Source organism: Nicotiana tomentosiformis, chromosome 6 (genome assembly GCF_000390325.3).
Source record: "Nicotiana tomentosiformis chromosome 6, ASM39032v3, whole genome shotgun sequence".
Classification (NCBI taxonomy): domain Eukaryota; kingdom Viridiplantae; phylum Streptophyta; class Magnoliopsida; order Solanales; family Solanaceae; genus Nicotiana; species Nicotiana tomentosiformis.
The window spans coordinates 28,101,443-28,120,009 of NC_090817.1; the positions used below are offsets into that span (position 1 = coordinate 28,101,443).

The 18,567-nt window shown below is 39.5% G+C and overlaps 1 protein-coding gene and 1 long non-coding RNA gene across 4 annotated transcripts in view; both read right to left on the bottom strand.

Annotated features, from left to right (window-relative positions):
- Window positions 1-12,910: 12,910 nt before the first annotated feature.
- Window positions 12,911-14,742, bottom strand: LOC138893726 (uncharacterized). Its single transcript, XM_070178380.1, has 2 exons — window positions 14,662-14,742; window positions 12,911-13,318 (listed from the first exon to the last, which is right to left on the bottom strand). Exons 1-2 carry the CDS (start codon window positions 14,740-14,742, stop codon window positions 12,911-12,913), a joined length of 489 nt encoding a protein of 162 aa, XP_070034481.1.
- A 2,373-nt stretch (window positions 14,743-17,115) lies between these two features.
- The window catches only part of LOC138893297 (uncharacterized), a 32,767-nt gene continuing 31,315 nt past the window's right edge, over window positions 17,116-18,567 (bottom strand). For all 3 annotated transcript variants that reach the window (XR_011408462.1, XR_011408461.1, XR_011408463.1), the window contains one exon: window positions 17,116-17,230. This is a non-coding gene — a long non-coding RNA (uncharacterized lncRNA). The remainder of the gene's footprint in view (window positions 17,231-18,567) is intronic.

An 18,567-nucleotide genomic window follows, 5' to 3' on the forward strand; every position in this document is an offset into this window, starting at 1 on the left:
TATGGATAATTGGATAATTATAAATTTTTAGTGGGGGATTAAGTAATTAAGATATTTTGGATAAATTCTTGAACACCAAACGTGGCAGTCAATGAGTCTTGGTTAAAATGACTCTTAATACACATTTGAAGGTGGCAAAGTTAGGGTGTTTAGTGGTTTAGTCATCCCAAAGAAGTGGGGGCCACCTAAAGGTTAAAAGATAACCTTTCTAAAAAAATAAATTGTTCAATTATTAAGGGGATGCTTATGTCTCTACAAGGTGAGGAAAGAAATCTTCACCAAAGTATCATACATATTTTGGAATGGCAACGTGATTTCTTCAACAATTCATACAAGGATTCCAACGTTAGCAACGTTAATCCAACGAGATTTCATGAAACAAAAATTCATGTAGCAGTAACGTGAATCTCTTGAAACAAAAATTCCAACCAGATCTCTTAGCATCTTAGCAACGTGAGGTGTTGAAATTTTAAGAGAGTACGGTGCAATCTTTCTCAAGAATATCATACAGATTCTTTTCTACTCCGATCTTACCGATTACATGTTGTCGCAATTGACGTGTATTAGAGGGATTGTCAAGAGAACCGGCTCACGCATGTTAAGGCTAAGCCCTTCCTTCATTTTGGCATGATCTCGTAATTATATGTGTTTGATAGCGAGTCATAAAGAGAAGTTCATACTCCCGAATTTATATGCATTATCCTAGTCTCACAAATTACAGTATTCTCCTTATCGGGACTTCATATTTAATTGAGTATTATCTTCTTTCAGTCAAGAGAGTAGAGAGCCTATATATACAGTATTACAATATTTTCATTACCATCGAGCTATAATCGATGGGCAGGCCCTTATTGGGCAACCTCTGATCAGATAGTAAGTTATATACCGAGCCTACTATGGTCGAGCGCCTATGAGCGAGCTCAGCATGGCCAAGATACAGAGCCTAGTAAGGCCGAGCGCCTATGAGCGAGCCTACTATGGCAGAGCAGTTATATATACCGAGCTTTATAAGGTGGGACAACTATTTTACTTACTATATTGAGAGTGTCGAGTCAGTATCTGCAGGTGAGCATATCTTCAAATTATCTTTGACTCCTAGTTACTTTCAGTTATTATATTATCAGTTCAGTTTCAGCTTTCAGTATATTGCCTTACATATTCGGTATATTATTTTGTACTGACATTCATTTTCTGGGGGCGCTGCATTTCATGCATACAGGTTCAAAAAGACAGACGGGTAGACCTCCTCATTAGGTGTTGCCCGGGTTCAGCTTGATCGGTAAGCTCCATGCCCTTCGATGTTGCCGGGTCTAGAGCATTATGTACATCTTGTGTATATATGTATATATGATATGAGTAGGTCGGGGACCTGTTCCGATCACAGTATATCCATCAGTAGAGGCTTGTAGACATATCCTGCCAGTTAGTGTATTATTTTGGGATTATAGGCCTCTTATGTATATTTTGTTGGTTTGCCAGTTGTAGTAGTTATGACGGCCTTGTCGGCCCAGCATTATATTGATGTTTAGTCAGCATTCGCAATTGGCTTGCAATGTGGACCATGGCCAAAGTATGACATTATATGTTCAGAGTCCCTTAGTCATAAGTTGGTACACAAGGATAGGTGAGGCACCGGGTACCGGTCTCGCCCCCCAGGTTCGGGGCATGACAAAAGTTGTATCAGAGCAGTTCTGTCCTAGGGAGTCTACAAGTCATGTCTAGTAGAGTCTTGTTTATGGGTGTGTTGTGCACCACACTTATAAGCAGGAGGCTACAGGGCATTTAGGACTGCTATTCTTTCTTCTTACTGTAGATCGTATGGTAGAGCTCAATTTCCTAAGCTCTATCTTTTTCATAATACGACAATGCCTACATCCAGAAAGACGGTTGATAAGAGATATAGCTGTGGAAGAGTTGAGTCAGAGGAACTCGATTTTGCATGATTCTTATGATGAGTAAATGTATGGTCTTCAGCAGATCATGCGTGTGCTAAAATGTGTAAGGTTCTTGATAAGGAGCTTTAAGGTAAGAATATTTATCCACTCTTACGGTAAAAAGGTATAAGAGAATCAAAAAGTAGACACAAGTTTCAGCAAGTAAAAGAAACAAGATGAAAAAGGGTACGAGCTACCCAGCTAATGAAGATTATCGCAGAAGAATATAAGCCTTTTGAGTTACCTTCAACAATAAAAAAGGTATATACAATTGGCTATACCCATCTCATTTATGCCCTACGGGGGCTAACAGAAGTAGTATAAGAGAAGGCATGATATCAGGATCTAACTGGGGTTAGGGTAACCCAAAATGGTAAATGGATTATTAGCGCTAGCTGATATTTCTGGAGGATATTCCAAATGTCCTAATAGATCTCCTTGTAAGACACCCAGAGGGTGCACTCTAAAATAGTATAGCTAGATATGAGTACTACAAAGATAGGCACTGGAAGCCTTGAAGGGATAAATATTACCTTAGTCTGTCTCCCGTCCCTAGTAGAGAAAGAATGTTCGGCAACCCGAAGAGCCAGTAGATGAAGCAAGGGGAGCTAAAAGCAAAAGAATGTCTTATTGAAGTTTTCACAAGAAAGGGATAGGCAGAAATATTAGCAGGGAAATGATAAGAGAGATAAGGAAGCATTATGAGTAAGTTGTGATACATGGATAATAACGGTAGATCAAAAACGATGACGGTATTACAAGGTCCATAGTCAGGTGAAGGAAGAGACGAGAGGTGATAGGCCTTAAGACAACAAAAGAGTATAGGACATAAAGTCATATCCTCATTTTGAGAAATAAGTTCGTGACTCTAACGTGATTACCAAAAGGAAAAGTTAAACCCAGAGTGATAGAAATCAGTATGGAATGTTATAGAAAGAGTGCGATAAAAATGAGAAAGGGATGAAATTGCACTTATTCAAATCCTATAGATATGCTACGATTTCAGAACATTATGCAAACACGACGTCAAGGAAATGAAGTAAGGGTTCCTGCCTGGGATGTTATTGATAAATAAGGAGCCAGTGCGAGAGGTAAGTTAAGACAAAGAAAATAAACGAAGAAAGATTTTGCGGGATATTGATATGAGAATGGGTCAACGAGTAATTAGTAGTTGATTCTGGAAGAGCCTAGTCATGGCTAGACAAGAGGTTACTGACAAATCCGCAGATCATGCAAGATGAACATAGTGAACCCCAACATGGGGAATTCAATCTCGCAGATATTACATCGGAACCCTTGAGAAATATTCAGATAGGAGTTGGGGTAGTTAAAGGTATCGTATGAGTATTACGGAAATAAAGGAGAATGCCACTGGGAAGACAGTCAAAACTTCAGTTCAGAAGCAACCGCACGAGCACAAGTGCACAGAGGTATGTAACTACGGATATTTATAGACGAGTAAGAAAATCAAAAACTTCTTCGGGTATACAATATAACAAGGTTGCAACATTACAAGAGTCAGCGGGTCCTCCCTAAGTACTACAATAAAATACTAGCTGAGGAAGTAAGGAGGAAGGCTTCAACCTAAGCTCAGTGACCTAAAGAGGAAGTGATTGTATAACAACAGTCTCACAACAACGTTGTATGCACTCCATAAGAAAGTGACACCTACCATGGCTAATGGACGGGAAGTAAATTCAATATTATATGAGTTGTATGGAATTCCAATATGTATGGGCACTAAGATAAGTTAAGTATGCATGCAACAAGTGGCAGAACAACCAGGAAAAGCAATTGTTTGCATTTAAAGAAAGTTGAGAAGGAATGAAAAGAATTATTCGATTAATGATCCAGAGTTAGTTACGTTATGAACACACTTACAAGTTTAGAGTATTATCCATACATCATATATGTTGACATTCATACATCCGTAGAAGACTCCGGTATAAGTTAAAAGAAAGAATTGAGCCCATGGCTTAGACAAAGGATTGAATTGTTAGAAGATTCTATCATGGATATTCCATAGCACCCATGAAAGGATAAAGTAATAACTAATACCAGGAGCCGCAGATCGGAAGATAGCTTAAGCATACATGAAGGTTGATCAGAAGGAAGAGGAAACTAAAGAGTTTAATCAACTAAGTAAATCAAAAGTCTGATTATTGGACCTAGAGAATTATGCAAATCATGATTGAGAACATGGCAGAATAAATCTTAATATCAGAGGTGCAAGAGAGATAGCACAACAACCATATTCTATAACGGCTCTATGATAAAGCCAATTAGAAAAGTACCAGCCTCATAAGAAGTCAGTATGAAGCTCCAACCGGATTGTGTATGCGCCAGGGGTGCAAGTATTATAATAGAGTTTCAAGTTGTGGATGTAAATCATACCTATGTGGAAGTGGGGTTCTGAAAGAGATAGAGGATACGATGCGAGATTTTATGGTAAGCAAGGTAAAGATGAATAACGTATGAGATACTCAGGTGCAAAAGGTTGTGAATAATCCATACTTCAGATAGAGGCCTAGAAGCGTTGGGATTCAGTATCCAGGAATGATAGCGGTGGCATTAGTGACATATCTTCCAGCCTATGGTTTCTAGGCACCGAGAGATCTATTTAAGAGAGTAAAGAAGAGTTGGAGATGATACAATGTCTCGCTTGATGTTCCAGAATAACACAAGAAAATCCGTGGTGCAAGGAAGTTGAAGGAAGGCTACGAGTAGTATAAATGGATATGTATGGGTCGCAAGCTAAAGTATGATAGAGTGACAAGGTTTTAGGAAAACAAGAGTAAGGACAAAAAAGGGTGAGTGAGAAGGTAACGAGAAATGGATGAGTCCTCGGGATTAAGCCCATAAAAACAAGATAGTTGATGGCTTCTCTAAGTTATAGAAAGCTCAGTATAGCCTGAATGAACTCAAAGGAATCTAAGACTAGTAGCATTTGGAAGAGATAGAATGTTGCCCTGGTAGTAGAATAAAGGTGTAACTGTGATAAAGGATGAAGGTTTAGCCTTCGATTGAGTAATGATTTGAAGAGGATTTCATGGATTGTATGGAATTAAAATTCCCATGTAAGGTGAATCACATTGGGATGCTATAAAATACAATTATTGAAGTACAGTATCCCCCTAAGTGGATCAGGAAAATCACTTCAAATATTCCTCGATGCAATATAAGCCTTAGTGGCAATGTATTACGTAAGAAGTTTTAAGTTATCAGTGGTATATTGTAGATGAATATTGAGGCATATCATAATGGATGGACAAAAGTCACAGAGTATGAGCTGAGATTAGATCGTCATTCTTAAGATGAATAGTAATGAGGAAGCATTAAAAGACTTAGCTTTATGCATATAGGATAAGCAACAAGAGTAACCTGGAGTTTGGCCGCAGACCTCAGTAACAATAAATCAAAGTAAGAGTTATGGTATAGTATGGCCTACTTAGATGTAGTAAAGCTAATGACGCCCAGAGGGACAATTTGACATAATTTTGTATATGTTCACAAATTGAGGCCTAGAGATTGGCTAAGAGCTGGAGGAAAGTCGTGGTATGAGAAAGAGGACTAAAGGGAGAATGGGGGGAGAATGCCCTGGCCTTTGGATTTATTCAAAGAACACTTGCCTAAATGGCAAGGAGAATATTAAAGTATTCGCAAGAGCTATGGGTTATGAGAATGATAAGTGCATCAGTCAACATTCGAGGACGAATGTTCCAAAGGGGGGAATAGTGTTACACCCCATATATTTTTGTACTTGAAAGTACTCCATAAATAAATTGATGAAAGCTCGGAAATGAGATGTTACATCCCGCATTTTTGTACGTTAAAGTTTTGTCGTAAGTTAATCGACGTAAGCTCGAAAATGAGATTATTTTGAGATTATAAACATTATGCTATTTCAAATAAGTGACGAGTAAATTCGTGAAGGTGAGAGGGTAAGCAAATCGAAGAAAATAAAGTTCGTCGAAGTTTAACATTTTGGGATAAAATACGGTCCGAGCTAAAATACCTGGTATTTATGAACTAGTACCATACAAGGTACCACATGACCATGATAGTAAGGTGTATAAAGTGTTTTAAAAGCAAGTAGTATTTTAAGTAATTTGAGATAATTCCTAATTATATGGATAATTGGGTAATTATGAATTTTTAGTGAGGGATTAAGTAAGTAATTAAGATAATTAAGTAATTAAGAAATTTTGGATACATTCTTGAACCCCAAACATGGCAGCCAATGAGTCTTGGTTAAAATGACTCTTAATACATATTTGAAGGTGGCAAAGTTAGGGTGTTTAGTGGCTTAGCCAACCTAAAGAATTGGGGGCCATCTAAAGGTTAAAAGATAACCTTTCTAAAAAATTGAATTGTTCAATTATTAAGGGGATACTTATGTCTCTACAAGGTGAGGAAAGGAATCTTCAGCAAAGTATCATACATATTTTGGAATGGAAATGTGATTGCTTCAACAATTCATACAAGGATTCCAACGTTAGCAACGTGAGGTGTTGAAATTTTAAGGTAGTACGGTGCAATCTTTCTCAAGAATATCATACAGATTCTTCCCTACTCTGATCTTGCCGATTACATGTTGTTGCAATTGACATGTATTAGAGGGATTGTCAAGAGAACCGGCTCAGGTATGTTAAGGCTAAGCCCTTCCTTCATTTTGGCATGATCTCGTAATTACATGTGTTTGATAACAAGCCATAAAGAAAAGTTCATACTCCCGAATTTATATACATTATCCTAGTCTCATAAATTATAATATTCTCTTTATCGGGACTTCATATTTAATTGAGTATTGTCTTCTTCCAGTCAAGAAAGCAGAGATCCTATATATACAGTATTAGAGTATTTTCATTACCATCGAGCTATAATCGATGGGCAAGCCCCTATTGGGCAACATCTGATCAGATGGTAAGTTATATACCGAGCCTACTATGGCCGAACGCCTATGAGCGAGCCTAGCATGGCCGAGATACAGAGCCTAGTAAGCCCGAGTGCATATGAACGAGCCTACTACGGAAGAGCAGTTATATATATCGAGCCTTATAAGGTCGGACAACTATTTTACTTACTATATTGAGAGAGTTGAGTCAGTATCAACAGGTGAGCATATCTTCAGATTATCTTTGACTCCCAGTTACTTTCAGTTATTATATTATCAGTTCAGTTTTAGCTTTCAATATATTGCCTTACATACTCGGTAAATTATTTCATACTGACGTCCCTTCTCTGGGGGTGTTGCATTTCATGCATGCAGGTTTAGAAAGACAGATGGGTAGACCTCCTCATTAGGTGTTGCCCGAGTACAGCTTGATCGGTATGCTCCATGCCCTTTAGAGTTGCCGGGTCTAGAGCTTTATGTACATATTGTGTATAAATGTATATATGATATTAGTAGGTCAGGGCCCTGTTCTGATAATAGTATATTCATCAGTAGTGGCTTGTAGACATATCCTGTCAGTTAGTGTAGTACTTTGGGATTGTAGGCCTTTATGTATATGTTTTTGGTTTGCCAGTTGTAGTAGTTATGACGGCCTTGTCGGCCCAGCATTATATTGATGTTTAGTCAGCATTCGCAATTGTCTTGCAATGTGGCCCATGGCCAAAGTATGACATTATATGTTCAGAGTCCCTTAGTTGCAAGTTGGTACGCAAGGATAGGTGAGGCACCAAGTGCCGGTCTCGCCCCCTAGGTTCGGGGCGTGACAATAATAGTCTCAAGGAGAAGAATTATATATATAAGTATACTAAGTATGCTTATATAGTGGTACTTCAGAGATTAAGGTTGATTCTTATATGTCTTTAATTAATGTTGACTTATGAATATGTTTCAGTTCTGCCTTACATACTCGGTACATTATTCGTACTAAAGTATTTTTGTTGGAGACGCTGAATTCATGCCTATAGGTATAGATAATCAGTTTGACAAGCCCTCATAGTAAACGAGGTCAGCATTCAGCGAAGGATCGGTAAGACTCCACCTCATTCGGAGTGCAGCCGAGTCTATAAGTCATCGTGTCAGAGTTTTGCTACAGACTTATGGGTAGGCCGGTACCCTGTCCCATTTGATGTCAAATAATCTTAGAAGCTTTGTAGACAGAGGTTCATTTTGTATAGTATGTCAGAGGCCTTGACGGCCCATATGTATTCATGTTTTAAGAAAGATGGTTCATTGATACAGTGTTTTTCCACTTAGAATTGTACATTATGAGTTATGGCCATGTGGGCCCATGATAGTTACAAAAGGAATGGGTTCAGCTAACACGACCTATGTATGTTCTAGTTTTTGTCGAACAATCATGTGTTACAGAGTGGTTCGCTCGGGCCAGCACAGAACCGGGTACCAGCCCGCGCCTCCCTAGGTTTGGGGCATGACATAAGTGGTATTATAGCAAGTCGTGTCCTAGGGAGTCTATAAAGTCGTGCCTAGTATAGTCTCACTTATGGGTATATTGCGCACCACATATTTTTAATTGAAAGGCTATAGGGTATTTAGGAAATGTTACCCTTCTTTTGTTTCTAGATCGTGCCATAGAGCTGAGTCGTAAGAAGTCAGTATGAAGCTTTCACCAGATTTTGTATACACCAGAGGTGTAGATATCACAGTAGAGCTTTAAGGCATAATTTTCACCTATATGAAAGGGAGGTTATGAAAGAAACAGAAGATACAATGCGAGATTGAAAGGTAAGTAAGGTAAAGGTGAAGAAGATACGAGATACTCAAGTACAAGAGGTTGTGAATAGTCCAGACTTCAGATAAAGGTTTGGGTTTAGATTAGTTTACAGAGGAGACCCTAGAAATTTTTTTGTAAATCTCTAAGAGTTAACATTCGAGGACGAATGTTTCTAAAGGGGGAAGGATGTTACATCCCGTACTTTAATACTAGGATGAATTGTAGTAATTCATATGAGCTTGAAGGGATTAAAACCATTCACGAGGTTATAAAGGAATTGTGAATAGGTTATTGTAAGACCCCGTAAGTTTAACAACCTTGATACCATTATATACATTTGATATGGTATTTTGAATGGAATATTTTTGTAAAAGAAGGTTTGAAAAATATGATTTTATATAGTTATTAATATTACTACTTTCGAATATGCTTTAAATTATACAAAGAATATAAGAAAGTTTATGAGATTTTCTTTATTGTAAAGATAGAAATTATTTTCTCACAAGAAAAGAAGGTTATCTTTTTACTATTTTAAGAATTAAGCGTACGAAAATTTATACTCTTTATATGAGATTAGGGAAATTAGAAGTTGAGAAAATATATGTATTTTTACATGGATATTTTAATGAAATAATAGTGTATGTATTGATTTTATATGATACCATGATTTATTAATATTTTAATATTTTAATAGTAGTACTTTAGGATGAGGACAAGACTATTTTTGATATTATAAGTATTACGCTATTTCAAAATAAGTGATAAATAAATTCGTGAATGAGAGAGTAAGCGAATCGAAGAAAATGAGTTCTGTCGGAGTATGACAATTTGGGAATAAAATACGGTCCAAGCTATAATACCCGTTATTTATGGACTAGTGTCATACAAGGTACCACATGACCATGATAGTAGGGTGTATAAAGTATGTTAAAAGTGAGTAGTATTCTAAGTAATTTGGGATAATTCTTAATTATGTGGATAATTGGGTAATTAGTAATTTTAGTGGTAGATTAACTAATTAATTAGTTTATTTGGATAAGGTTGATTAATCTCCTTAACGTGGCAGCATGTGTGAAGTTAATTAAGCCTAAATGTGACTACGGATATTATGTTATAAGGTGGCATTAGGAGAATTCTTCTTGTGGCTTAGTCATTATTCAAGTGGGTCCCACAAACTCACTTATATAAAAGGCCTCCCAAAACCACAAAATTGAGGCTTATGGCTACATGTAGTAACAGATGGAATTGAAGGAATTCCTAATGAATCCTTTACAATGCTTATGGAAACGTAATTTGCTTCAAGAATTTCATACGAGGTTATACTGGGTAATATCAACGGGATTTGCAAATTCTAAGGAAGCACGGTACAAACTTTCTCAAGAATATCACACGAATGTTTCCCTACTTCGATCCGCCGTTACATGTTTTTGCAAAAGATATGTGTTAGAGTAATTGTCAAGAGAATCGGTTCAGGTAGGTTAAGGCTATCCCTCAATTTCTTTTAGCATGATCCAAGTAATGATATATAAACGTAATGCTATTCCATAAGTGGTTCTACTCTTAGCAGTTAATAATGTCTATGTTATTTATTCCTGTAAAGTTATATTCAAGTATGTCTAAGTACGTTCCTAGGTCTCTATTGAGATATATGATAAAGATGTTAATGTTTATAATATAGTGATACATGCATCTTCATGCATTTACCACCGTGCTATGGCCGATTGAGCAAATATACATATTCATTTACCACTATGCTACGGTCTGTTAGGAAGTTACACATTTACCACCGAGCTACTGCCGGTCGGGCAGTCATGCATTTACCACCGAGCTATGACCGGTTGGGCATTTACACATTTACCACCGAGCTACAACCGGTCGGGTAGTCATGCATTTACCACCACGCAACGGCCGGTCGGCAGTTATCACTGATCAGTTGGGTAGTCATGCATCATACGATATGGATAATAGTCTAAAGGAGATAAATTATATATATAAGTATACTAAGACTGCATATACAGTGGCACTTTAGAGATTCAGGTTGATTCTTATATGTCTTTAATTAATGTTGACTTATGAATATATTTTAGTTCTGCCTTACATACTCTGTATACTATTCGTACTGACGTCCTTTTGTTGGAGACGCTGAATTCATACCTACAGGTATAGATAATCAGTTTGACAAGCCCTCATAGTAGACGAGGTCAGCATTCAACAAAGGATCGGTAAGACTCCACCTCATTCGGAGTGTAGCCAAGTCTATAAGTCATCGTGTCAGAGTTTTTCTACAGACTTATGGGCAGGCCGGTACCCTGTCCCATTTGATGTCAAATAATCTTAGAGGCTTTGTAGACAGAGGTTCATTTTGTATAGTATGTCAGAGGCCTTAACGGCCCATATGTATTCATATTTTAAGAAAGATGGTTCATTGATACAATGTTTTCCCACTTACAATTGTACATTATGGGTTGTGGCCATGTGGGCCCATGATAGTTACAAAAGGAATGAGTTCAACTAACTCGACCTATGTATATTCTAATTTTGGTAGAACTATCATGAGTTACAGAATGGTTCTCTCGCGCCAGCACGGCACCGGGTGCCAGCCACGCCTCCCCAGGTTTGGGGCGTGACAAACGTGGCCCACTTAAAACGATACTACTGTTGAGGTACGACACCATTCATTTGTTTTCATTACATATTAGACTAAAACTTGCAGGTAACAATTCAGGGAGGATATGACTATTAGGTCTGAAAGCACGCGTTGCACTCTTTTTTCCTTAGACCGATTTTATCCCAAATGGGTTTTCTGGCAAGGTTTTAATGAGGCAATGGTGGATCGTGATAACTTAGAATTAAAGACCAGAGTCAAGGACCACATTAGTAGTATCTGAGGCCTCTCTATGATCGGGCTCCGATACTGGGGGCCATCACCCTCGGATAATAATTTTGGCAATGAGAGAAACTTTATGCTGGAACTACCTAGGCTCGGTAGATAGGATTTATTGTAAGGGACAAATGGTCAAATGAACTGTGCCCACATAGAGCACCCAAGCTTTGACACGAAGCATGTGCGCATTTGTAACCCTGTATAGAAATGAAAGAAAGTTTCTTCTTGCGGATAAATATTTTGTCCCTTAAATATTTCTACATTCGGTCCCTTAAAAATACCGAGCCCAAGGGCATTCTCTATCCGGATCCAAGAGGTCACCCTCACTCGGTGAATATCATCCAAGTTAGGCTCGGGCAACCCAGGGTATCGAAGCTCTGAGGCACAAAGCTTATTAGGCAGTGCTCGAACTCTAAAGGCCACGACCATCCCCATTCGAAAGTATCGTCCTGGGCAAGGCTGGATAACTCGGGGTAACGATACCATTGGGCAATACCTGAACTTAAAAGGCTACGGCCGTCCTAGAACAGCTCGGAGACGTCCGAGATCCGTAACCAAAACATAAGTCCTTCAAAATTTCTAAAGCGGTTTGAAGGCTATCCTCGGCAAATTTATAAAAAATCCTAAGTGAACATTTAGGGGAAAGCTTCCGGCCATACCAAGCCCCCCACTAGCCTTAAACAAAATAGTGTAGAATTTGAATAATGTTCGAACCTCCAAATAAGACCTAATTATGACCTGCTAAGGCATCCGAAATCTTTGCAATTATAAAGAAAAAAGCAAAAACAATCAAGCTTGAAAATTGCCGAAGGGAAAAAAGCCTATATATATATATATATATATATATATATATATATATATATATATATATATATATATATATATATATATATATATATGCAAATTTTCACAAAGGCCAAACGACCTCAACAAAATACAAAGGTACGAAAGCAAAAAATTACAAGGCTCCTAAGAAGCCAAATCCTCACCAGAGCCCGCCTCATCATCGGGCCGTTGGAATCTTCCACGTCCTCGGACCCGTCCGAACCTTCAGAATCTTCTTAATCCTCAGGGTACGCCAACTTCTTGACCTCGGCCTCGAGCCTCTTAACATTTTCAAGCTCGACCGATAAATCGAACCCCCGGGCTTGAACCTCTTCGAGAGCCTCCCTCCGAGACTACCACTTCGCATGATCGACTATGGCTTTTAGGCACTCCTGAGCAGCCTCATCATCAGCTTTTTATTGGGCCACCATCTCATCGACATCGACCTAGGCTATCTCAGCCACTGACTTGGCTGCTTTAAGCTCCTTGATGAGGGTTTCCCGATCGGCAACAGCCGAGCTCAGTTGAGACTGGAGCTTGTTAATTTTCTAGGATCGTGCCTCTGCCTTCTCCTTCATCGATCAAAGTTGGGCCTCCGTCGAGGCCAATTTCTCCCGGGTTGTTTCCTTTGCAGAAGCCAAACGGTCCATCTTGCCCTTCCACTCTTCGGCCATGGCCTTGACTTCGTCTATATCAGCCCGGAGCTGCTCAACCCGATCTATCTTTTGCTGGACCTGTGGATTCTGACCGTTAGACACCGTGTCTAGCTCATCATCACCAACTTTAATTTTTTTTACATATTCCAACAGGTCGACATGTTCCTTCTCAGCCGCATCCAACTCGGCTCGGAGGCTCTTAATTTCACCCTCGCGTTGCTCGCTGAGAAGTTTATACATGTTTCGTTTCTCAGTAAGCTCTTTGGCTTCGTCCTTGAGTTGACTCAACTCATCTTTGTATCGGAGGAAGATCTCATGGTGGAGCACCGAGGCCTGCAAATATGAGGAAAGATATTAGAACTATCAAAAAATTAGTTCAAATATCAGAAGAAGAATTGGAGTCATCAAGGATTATCAAGGATTACCCAGTTCAGCGCCCGTTGTGCTTCGTTAAACAAGCATAGCGAGTCTACCTCATTAGTTTTAGCCTAGTCTTCCTCAATCACAAGGCACCGGAGGTAACTGGCTACCCCTATGGGGGCGAAAAAAACCCGAAAATCCTCCGAAACGATAATGATAATTGACCGCTTCCAACCATGATCTGCACTCGGGGTAGGGATCCGATTGACCAGTCATGGGGTCGAGTTAGGCCCACCTGCCCCCGAGAATGGAATTTTCCTCGGTACCTCTAAGTTACCTAACCTGGTGACATCCTCTGTGATGGTGGAATCCACGCCATCAAAAACACAGCGGAGGGGATAGTTTGCTCCGTGGGCCCCCTCGTTGGGTCGTTCTTTCACAGTTTAGGACTTGTTGTACATAGACTTGGTAAACGAGGGTGACTCGGTGATGTCTATCACACCAAGTTCCTCCTTTGAGGCACTACCCGTATCCCGGGAAGCCTCAGCCCCGACCTCCTCATCGACCTCCCTGGACTGAGGCAGATCGGCCTCACGGGTCTCTGTTTCGACGGCCTCCTACTCTTCGAGGGGTGACGACTCGCGAGCCACAAAAACAAAAGGCTCTTCCTCATCGGGCTCGTTACTAAGCCGATAGAGCAAGTCCGAAGTAGGTACTCGGGAGCTGGTGTTTTCCTTTGGCTTGCGCACCAGCCTTCTCCTTGTTTTTTTTTTTACGAGCTCGGGGAACTTGGAGCTCTCCTCCTCTTTCTCTCTCCGACTTTCCCCAGAGTACGAGACTCAACGAGAAAGTCCTCGCCCCTACCGAAGGTCTAAGCTCAACGTTCTTAGGCCAACCTGCAAAGTAAAATAAAGGAGATAAGGACGCGATGTTAGAAGAAAAAGTTCACTACGACTTGTTGGGGAAAAAAACCTTACCATGGGAATGGGCCTTCCAATGGCCTTTTGAAAGTTTACACCATAAGCGCTCGGAGTAGGGCATCTGAGACAGAATGCCCTCGACCCACTCCTTGAGTCGAGGGATAGCATTCGTAACTCAAGAAAGGGCAACAACATAACAAGCACCGATAAGAAAAGGCAAGATAAGTCATAAAATCGACGCTTAAAGGGAATACTTACTTTATGCGTTCCACCTTTCGGGGAACAGCCTCCACTCGGCCGGTACCAGGTGGACGGTCCTCACTTGAACAAGACGTCCTTACCAATCCCGATCCTGGTCCTCGTCGATGCTCAAGAACAGGGCTTTGCCCGGCGTACTAGCTTTATCAGTCCACCACCCCCAGAAGATTCGGGGATTATATAAGAGAAGTATATGATCGATGGTGAACGAGAACCCATCGATTTTGTTCATAAAAAATTGGAGGAGGATCACGGTCCTCTTTAGCGATGGATGAATTGGCTTAGGCACACGTTGTACCTCTTGCAAAAGTCGAAAATGATCGGGTCTACCGAGCCAAATGTAAAGGGATAAGTGTAAACACTTAGATATCCCTCGACATGGGTGGTAATGGCCTCTTCGGGGTCGGGAACCACTATGTATTTGTCGACCCAGTTGCAGTCTTTTTGGACCGTGGGGAGGACCTCTTTGGTAATTGAGCAGATGTATGTTGAGGCCTCCTCACACCGACCCTGTACAGAAGAAGGCTTCTCAACCTTAAAATTGTCGGTGACCGAACAACCACCGGGAATGAACATCTTCAAGGGGGGTTCTTCCGTTGGTCCATCAACAATCGTATCGGAGACGGTCTCCACGACCTCAGTGGTCGGTCACGAGGAAGAAAGAGCATCCTTCTGAGGAACAGATTTTGAGGGTTTTGCCATTGTTATGGAAGAAACAAAGATTGAAAAAGATAGAGAAAGAGTGAAAGTTGAAAGATCAGACTTGTTGGGCTTGAGTAGGAGATGATTAAAAGTTTTTGTAAAGTACTGAAGAACCTTGGGTAATGGGGGTAAAAACGCAAGATTATATTGAAATCCTGAAGGTACGAAGGTAGAAGATTTGGTGTAAAGTGAAAAATGAATAGAAGAGAGGGCATTTATAGGAGTTCAGCGACGTTTCACGTCCAAGGACGGCCGACCGGCGGCTGACATGCATTTAATGACATTATGACTTGACTGACGTGACGTTTCAGATGTTTTGTCGTTTCTGCCGTGATGTGTCGAAGTAAGAATCAGGAGCTCATGTCATTTCTCGTCGTTTACTCTCCGATAAACGAGGGGACTATCTGTATACAGGTAAAATCAGGCTTATGGAACCCCCAGTCTCCAACAAAATAAGCCAAGCTCGAGACATGATGACAGGAGATCGAAATCGGGGCAAGAGTCTCATCGAGTCATGGTTCAGAATCGGTCCTAGCTTTGAACGACTTCGAGGAACATGGTCGGGCAGTCAAGAACGACTAATGGAGGGCCGTTATATCCTGGACCGGCCGGATATACCTCTCCTGCTAAGGCTCGAACAGAGCGCTTACCATCGGATCCATCGAGACCACGCCCCCCAGATTCGGTTCGAGCTCCAAGACCTCGAAAAAGCACTACCAAACGGTTGCACACGACTAACTAAGGGCAGTGATTTTTATATATAAAGGATATGATTTTTATTCAATGGTTACATTGTAACAGGCATTCAAAAGCAGTACATTATTATTTTCTCTATGATTAGTTCTTTCTCTTGTTCATCAGTGCTGGCTATAGCAAGCCCGGGTCGAGGGTAAAAAATTTAATAAGGCTCAAACTATCCTCCTCGTGTGGTTTGAATCTATTTTATCTTTGTTTGTTCAATTTGACTTAATTTATCGCTTTATATCAAATTAATCCACGTATCTTTAAAATCACTTACAAATTCAATTGTTATCCGCTTTTAAAGGTAAACACTAACAAAGTAAACCTCAGTTTGGTATCTGTGACTTTTTTCGCCAATTTATTTATTTGATTTGTTTCCGTGCAAGTTCCTACATATAAGAAAAGCGTCATGAACATATTTTTACTTCAAAAGCGGTGTGAACTCCCGCAACTCACCCAAGAAATAGTGCACATACACACTCAAAATATGCACTTTTCATCCTTTATTAGTGATATACTAGGATTTTGTTAATTTCAACAGATAAAATTGGAACATTATCAAATGTAAGGTAGTATTTTGATGGCTTTATGGCAAGACTTTTGACTTAGCGAAATAGGCAAGAAACTATCTTTCATTCACAATCAATACTATTGTTAAGTTAGACAATGGAAACTTATACTAATATTCTTTTGTCAAACCTACCCCTCGCAATACTATATTTAGTATAATGCAGTAATGCACTTCGAAATTTCTAAATTTATGTCGATATATACTCAATTTAATTATTAAGCTAGTGTATTATGTATAGTACTATTTTATCTACCATACAAAGAACTTGTGACTTTGTTATTTTTATGTCAAAAGGTGATTCTCTTTCACTTTTTTCTTTTTTCTTTCTCCACCTCTGTTCATCTCTTCTTTTATTTCCATTTTGACTCTGCGGTATTCAAAGAAAGTACAAAAAAGAAATTCCCTTTGCTCTAATTTGTCTCGAGTTAAGAGTTAAAGGTGCTGCTTTTTTCTTAAGCTCTAACACTCATCATTTTTATAGTCGTCATAATCACTATCACAGAAGCTTTTCTAGCCAACCTGTTCGCGAGCATCTCAGCTGTTAAATCTGCATATGCTCAGTTGCAAATCGCTCAATCTCCATATGACCCCGAGTTTATTCAAACTGCTGATGAGGTGATCGTGTCCGAGCTGAAAAGTCTGTCCGAATTGAAAAATTGCTACTTAAAGAAGCAATTTGATGAGTACTATTCCCTGGAGACAACTCCGGTTTTAGCAGAAATTAAGGAGCAGAAAAGTATTTTCAATAAAGAGAACAAATTGCTTGAAAAGAGATTAAAAATGAGTGAGCAAGTCTCTGATCTTGACAATCTTCAGTTGACAAAATTAAGCCCCAGCCATTTTACTATGTTCCTTCAGCAGACAATTAGGTCGATTCGGGGGGAATTTAGATGCTGCAGCCTTGTCTATTCAACCTGGTGTTATGTTCTTGAAATCAAGTGACAAATGTTATGCATTTGAATCATTTGTTTGCCGACAGATGTATGATGGTTTCAAATTTCAATTATCCACACTTCTCAATCTCAAAGGAATCCCAAACAGTGGAGAAGAAACAACAGAAGTTATTTTTCAACAGATTAAACTGAGATCTGCTAACAGGGGCGGATTTAGGGGCGGAAGGGGTTCACCCGAACTCCCTTCGCCTAAAAATTACATTATATATATAAGGCAAAATCTGTTTTTTACCTCTATATATTACGTTTTGAATCCCTTTGACATAGCCCAAAAGTGTAGCTTAGTGGTCAAAGGGGTTCAAAACTTTTGTAAGGTCATAGGTTCAATTTCCATTAGCTATAATTTTTTATAAATTTTTTCTTTTTGAACCCCCTTCGTGGAGATCCTGCCTCCGCTACTATCTGCTAATGCATCAGATTACTTAGCCTTGAAGCCAAAATCAACATTTGCAAGATTTTGTCGCGCGAAGTACTTGAAACTCCTTCACCCCGAAATGGAGAGTTCTCTTTTTGGCGATTTGGATCATAGGAATTTACTAAATTCTGGTGAGTACCCAGAGACAGCTTTGTTTTGCACGTTGCGGAAATGGCAAAGCGCATTTGGCTACTGCATTGTCTTGCCTTTTCTTTCGACCCCGAGGTTGCTATGTTTCAAGTGAGCAAAGGATGTAGATTTACCAATGTTTATATGGAGAGTGTGAATGAAGAAGCATTCTTGATGTCTAACGGATCACCAGTAAATGAACCCCGTATAGGATTCACAGTGGTTCCAAGGTTCAGGATTGGTAAAACTGTTATTCAATGTCAAGTTTATCTCTGTTAATGAAACTAGTTAGATGGAGTTTTGGTGAATCAAAGGGTATTTGATTCTTTTGTCGAAATTTGACGCTTAATTCCAAGGATTAAACTTGAGGCAAGAGGCGGATTTAGATTGGTTATGTGGTTCAAATGAACTATTGCGATCATCTCTAACTACATATGCACATGTAAAAAAATAATAATTACATAACATAAGATGATACATATTCTATATCAATTGATTCTGAATTTAGTTCTGTTAGGCTTTCTGTTAGACCA

Excerpts from the sequence above, each read along its gene's own strand:
- LOC138893726 (XM_070178380.1), bottom strand. The coding sequence starts at position 14,742 with ATGGGTTCTCGTTCACCATCGATCATATACTTCTCTTATATAATCCCC. Across the intron at positions 13,319-14,661 it reads GTGGTGGACTGATAAAGCTA|GCCTCGGTGCTCCACCATGA; the intron begins GTACGCCGGGCA and ends TCATATTTGCAG.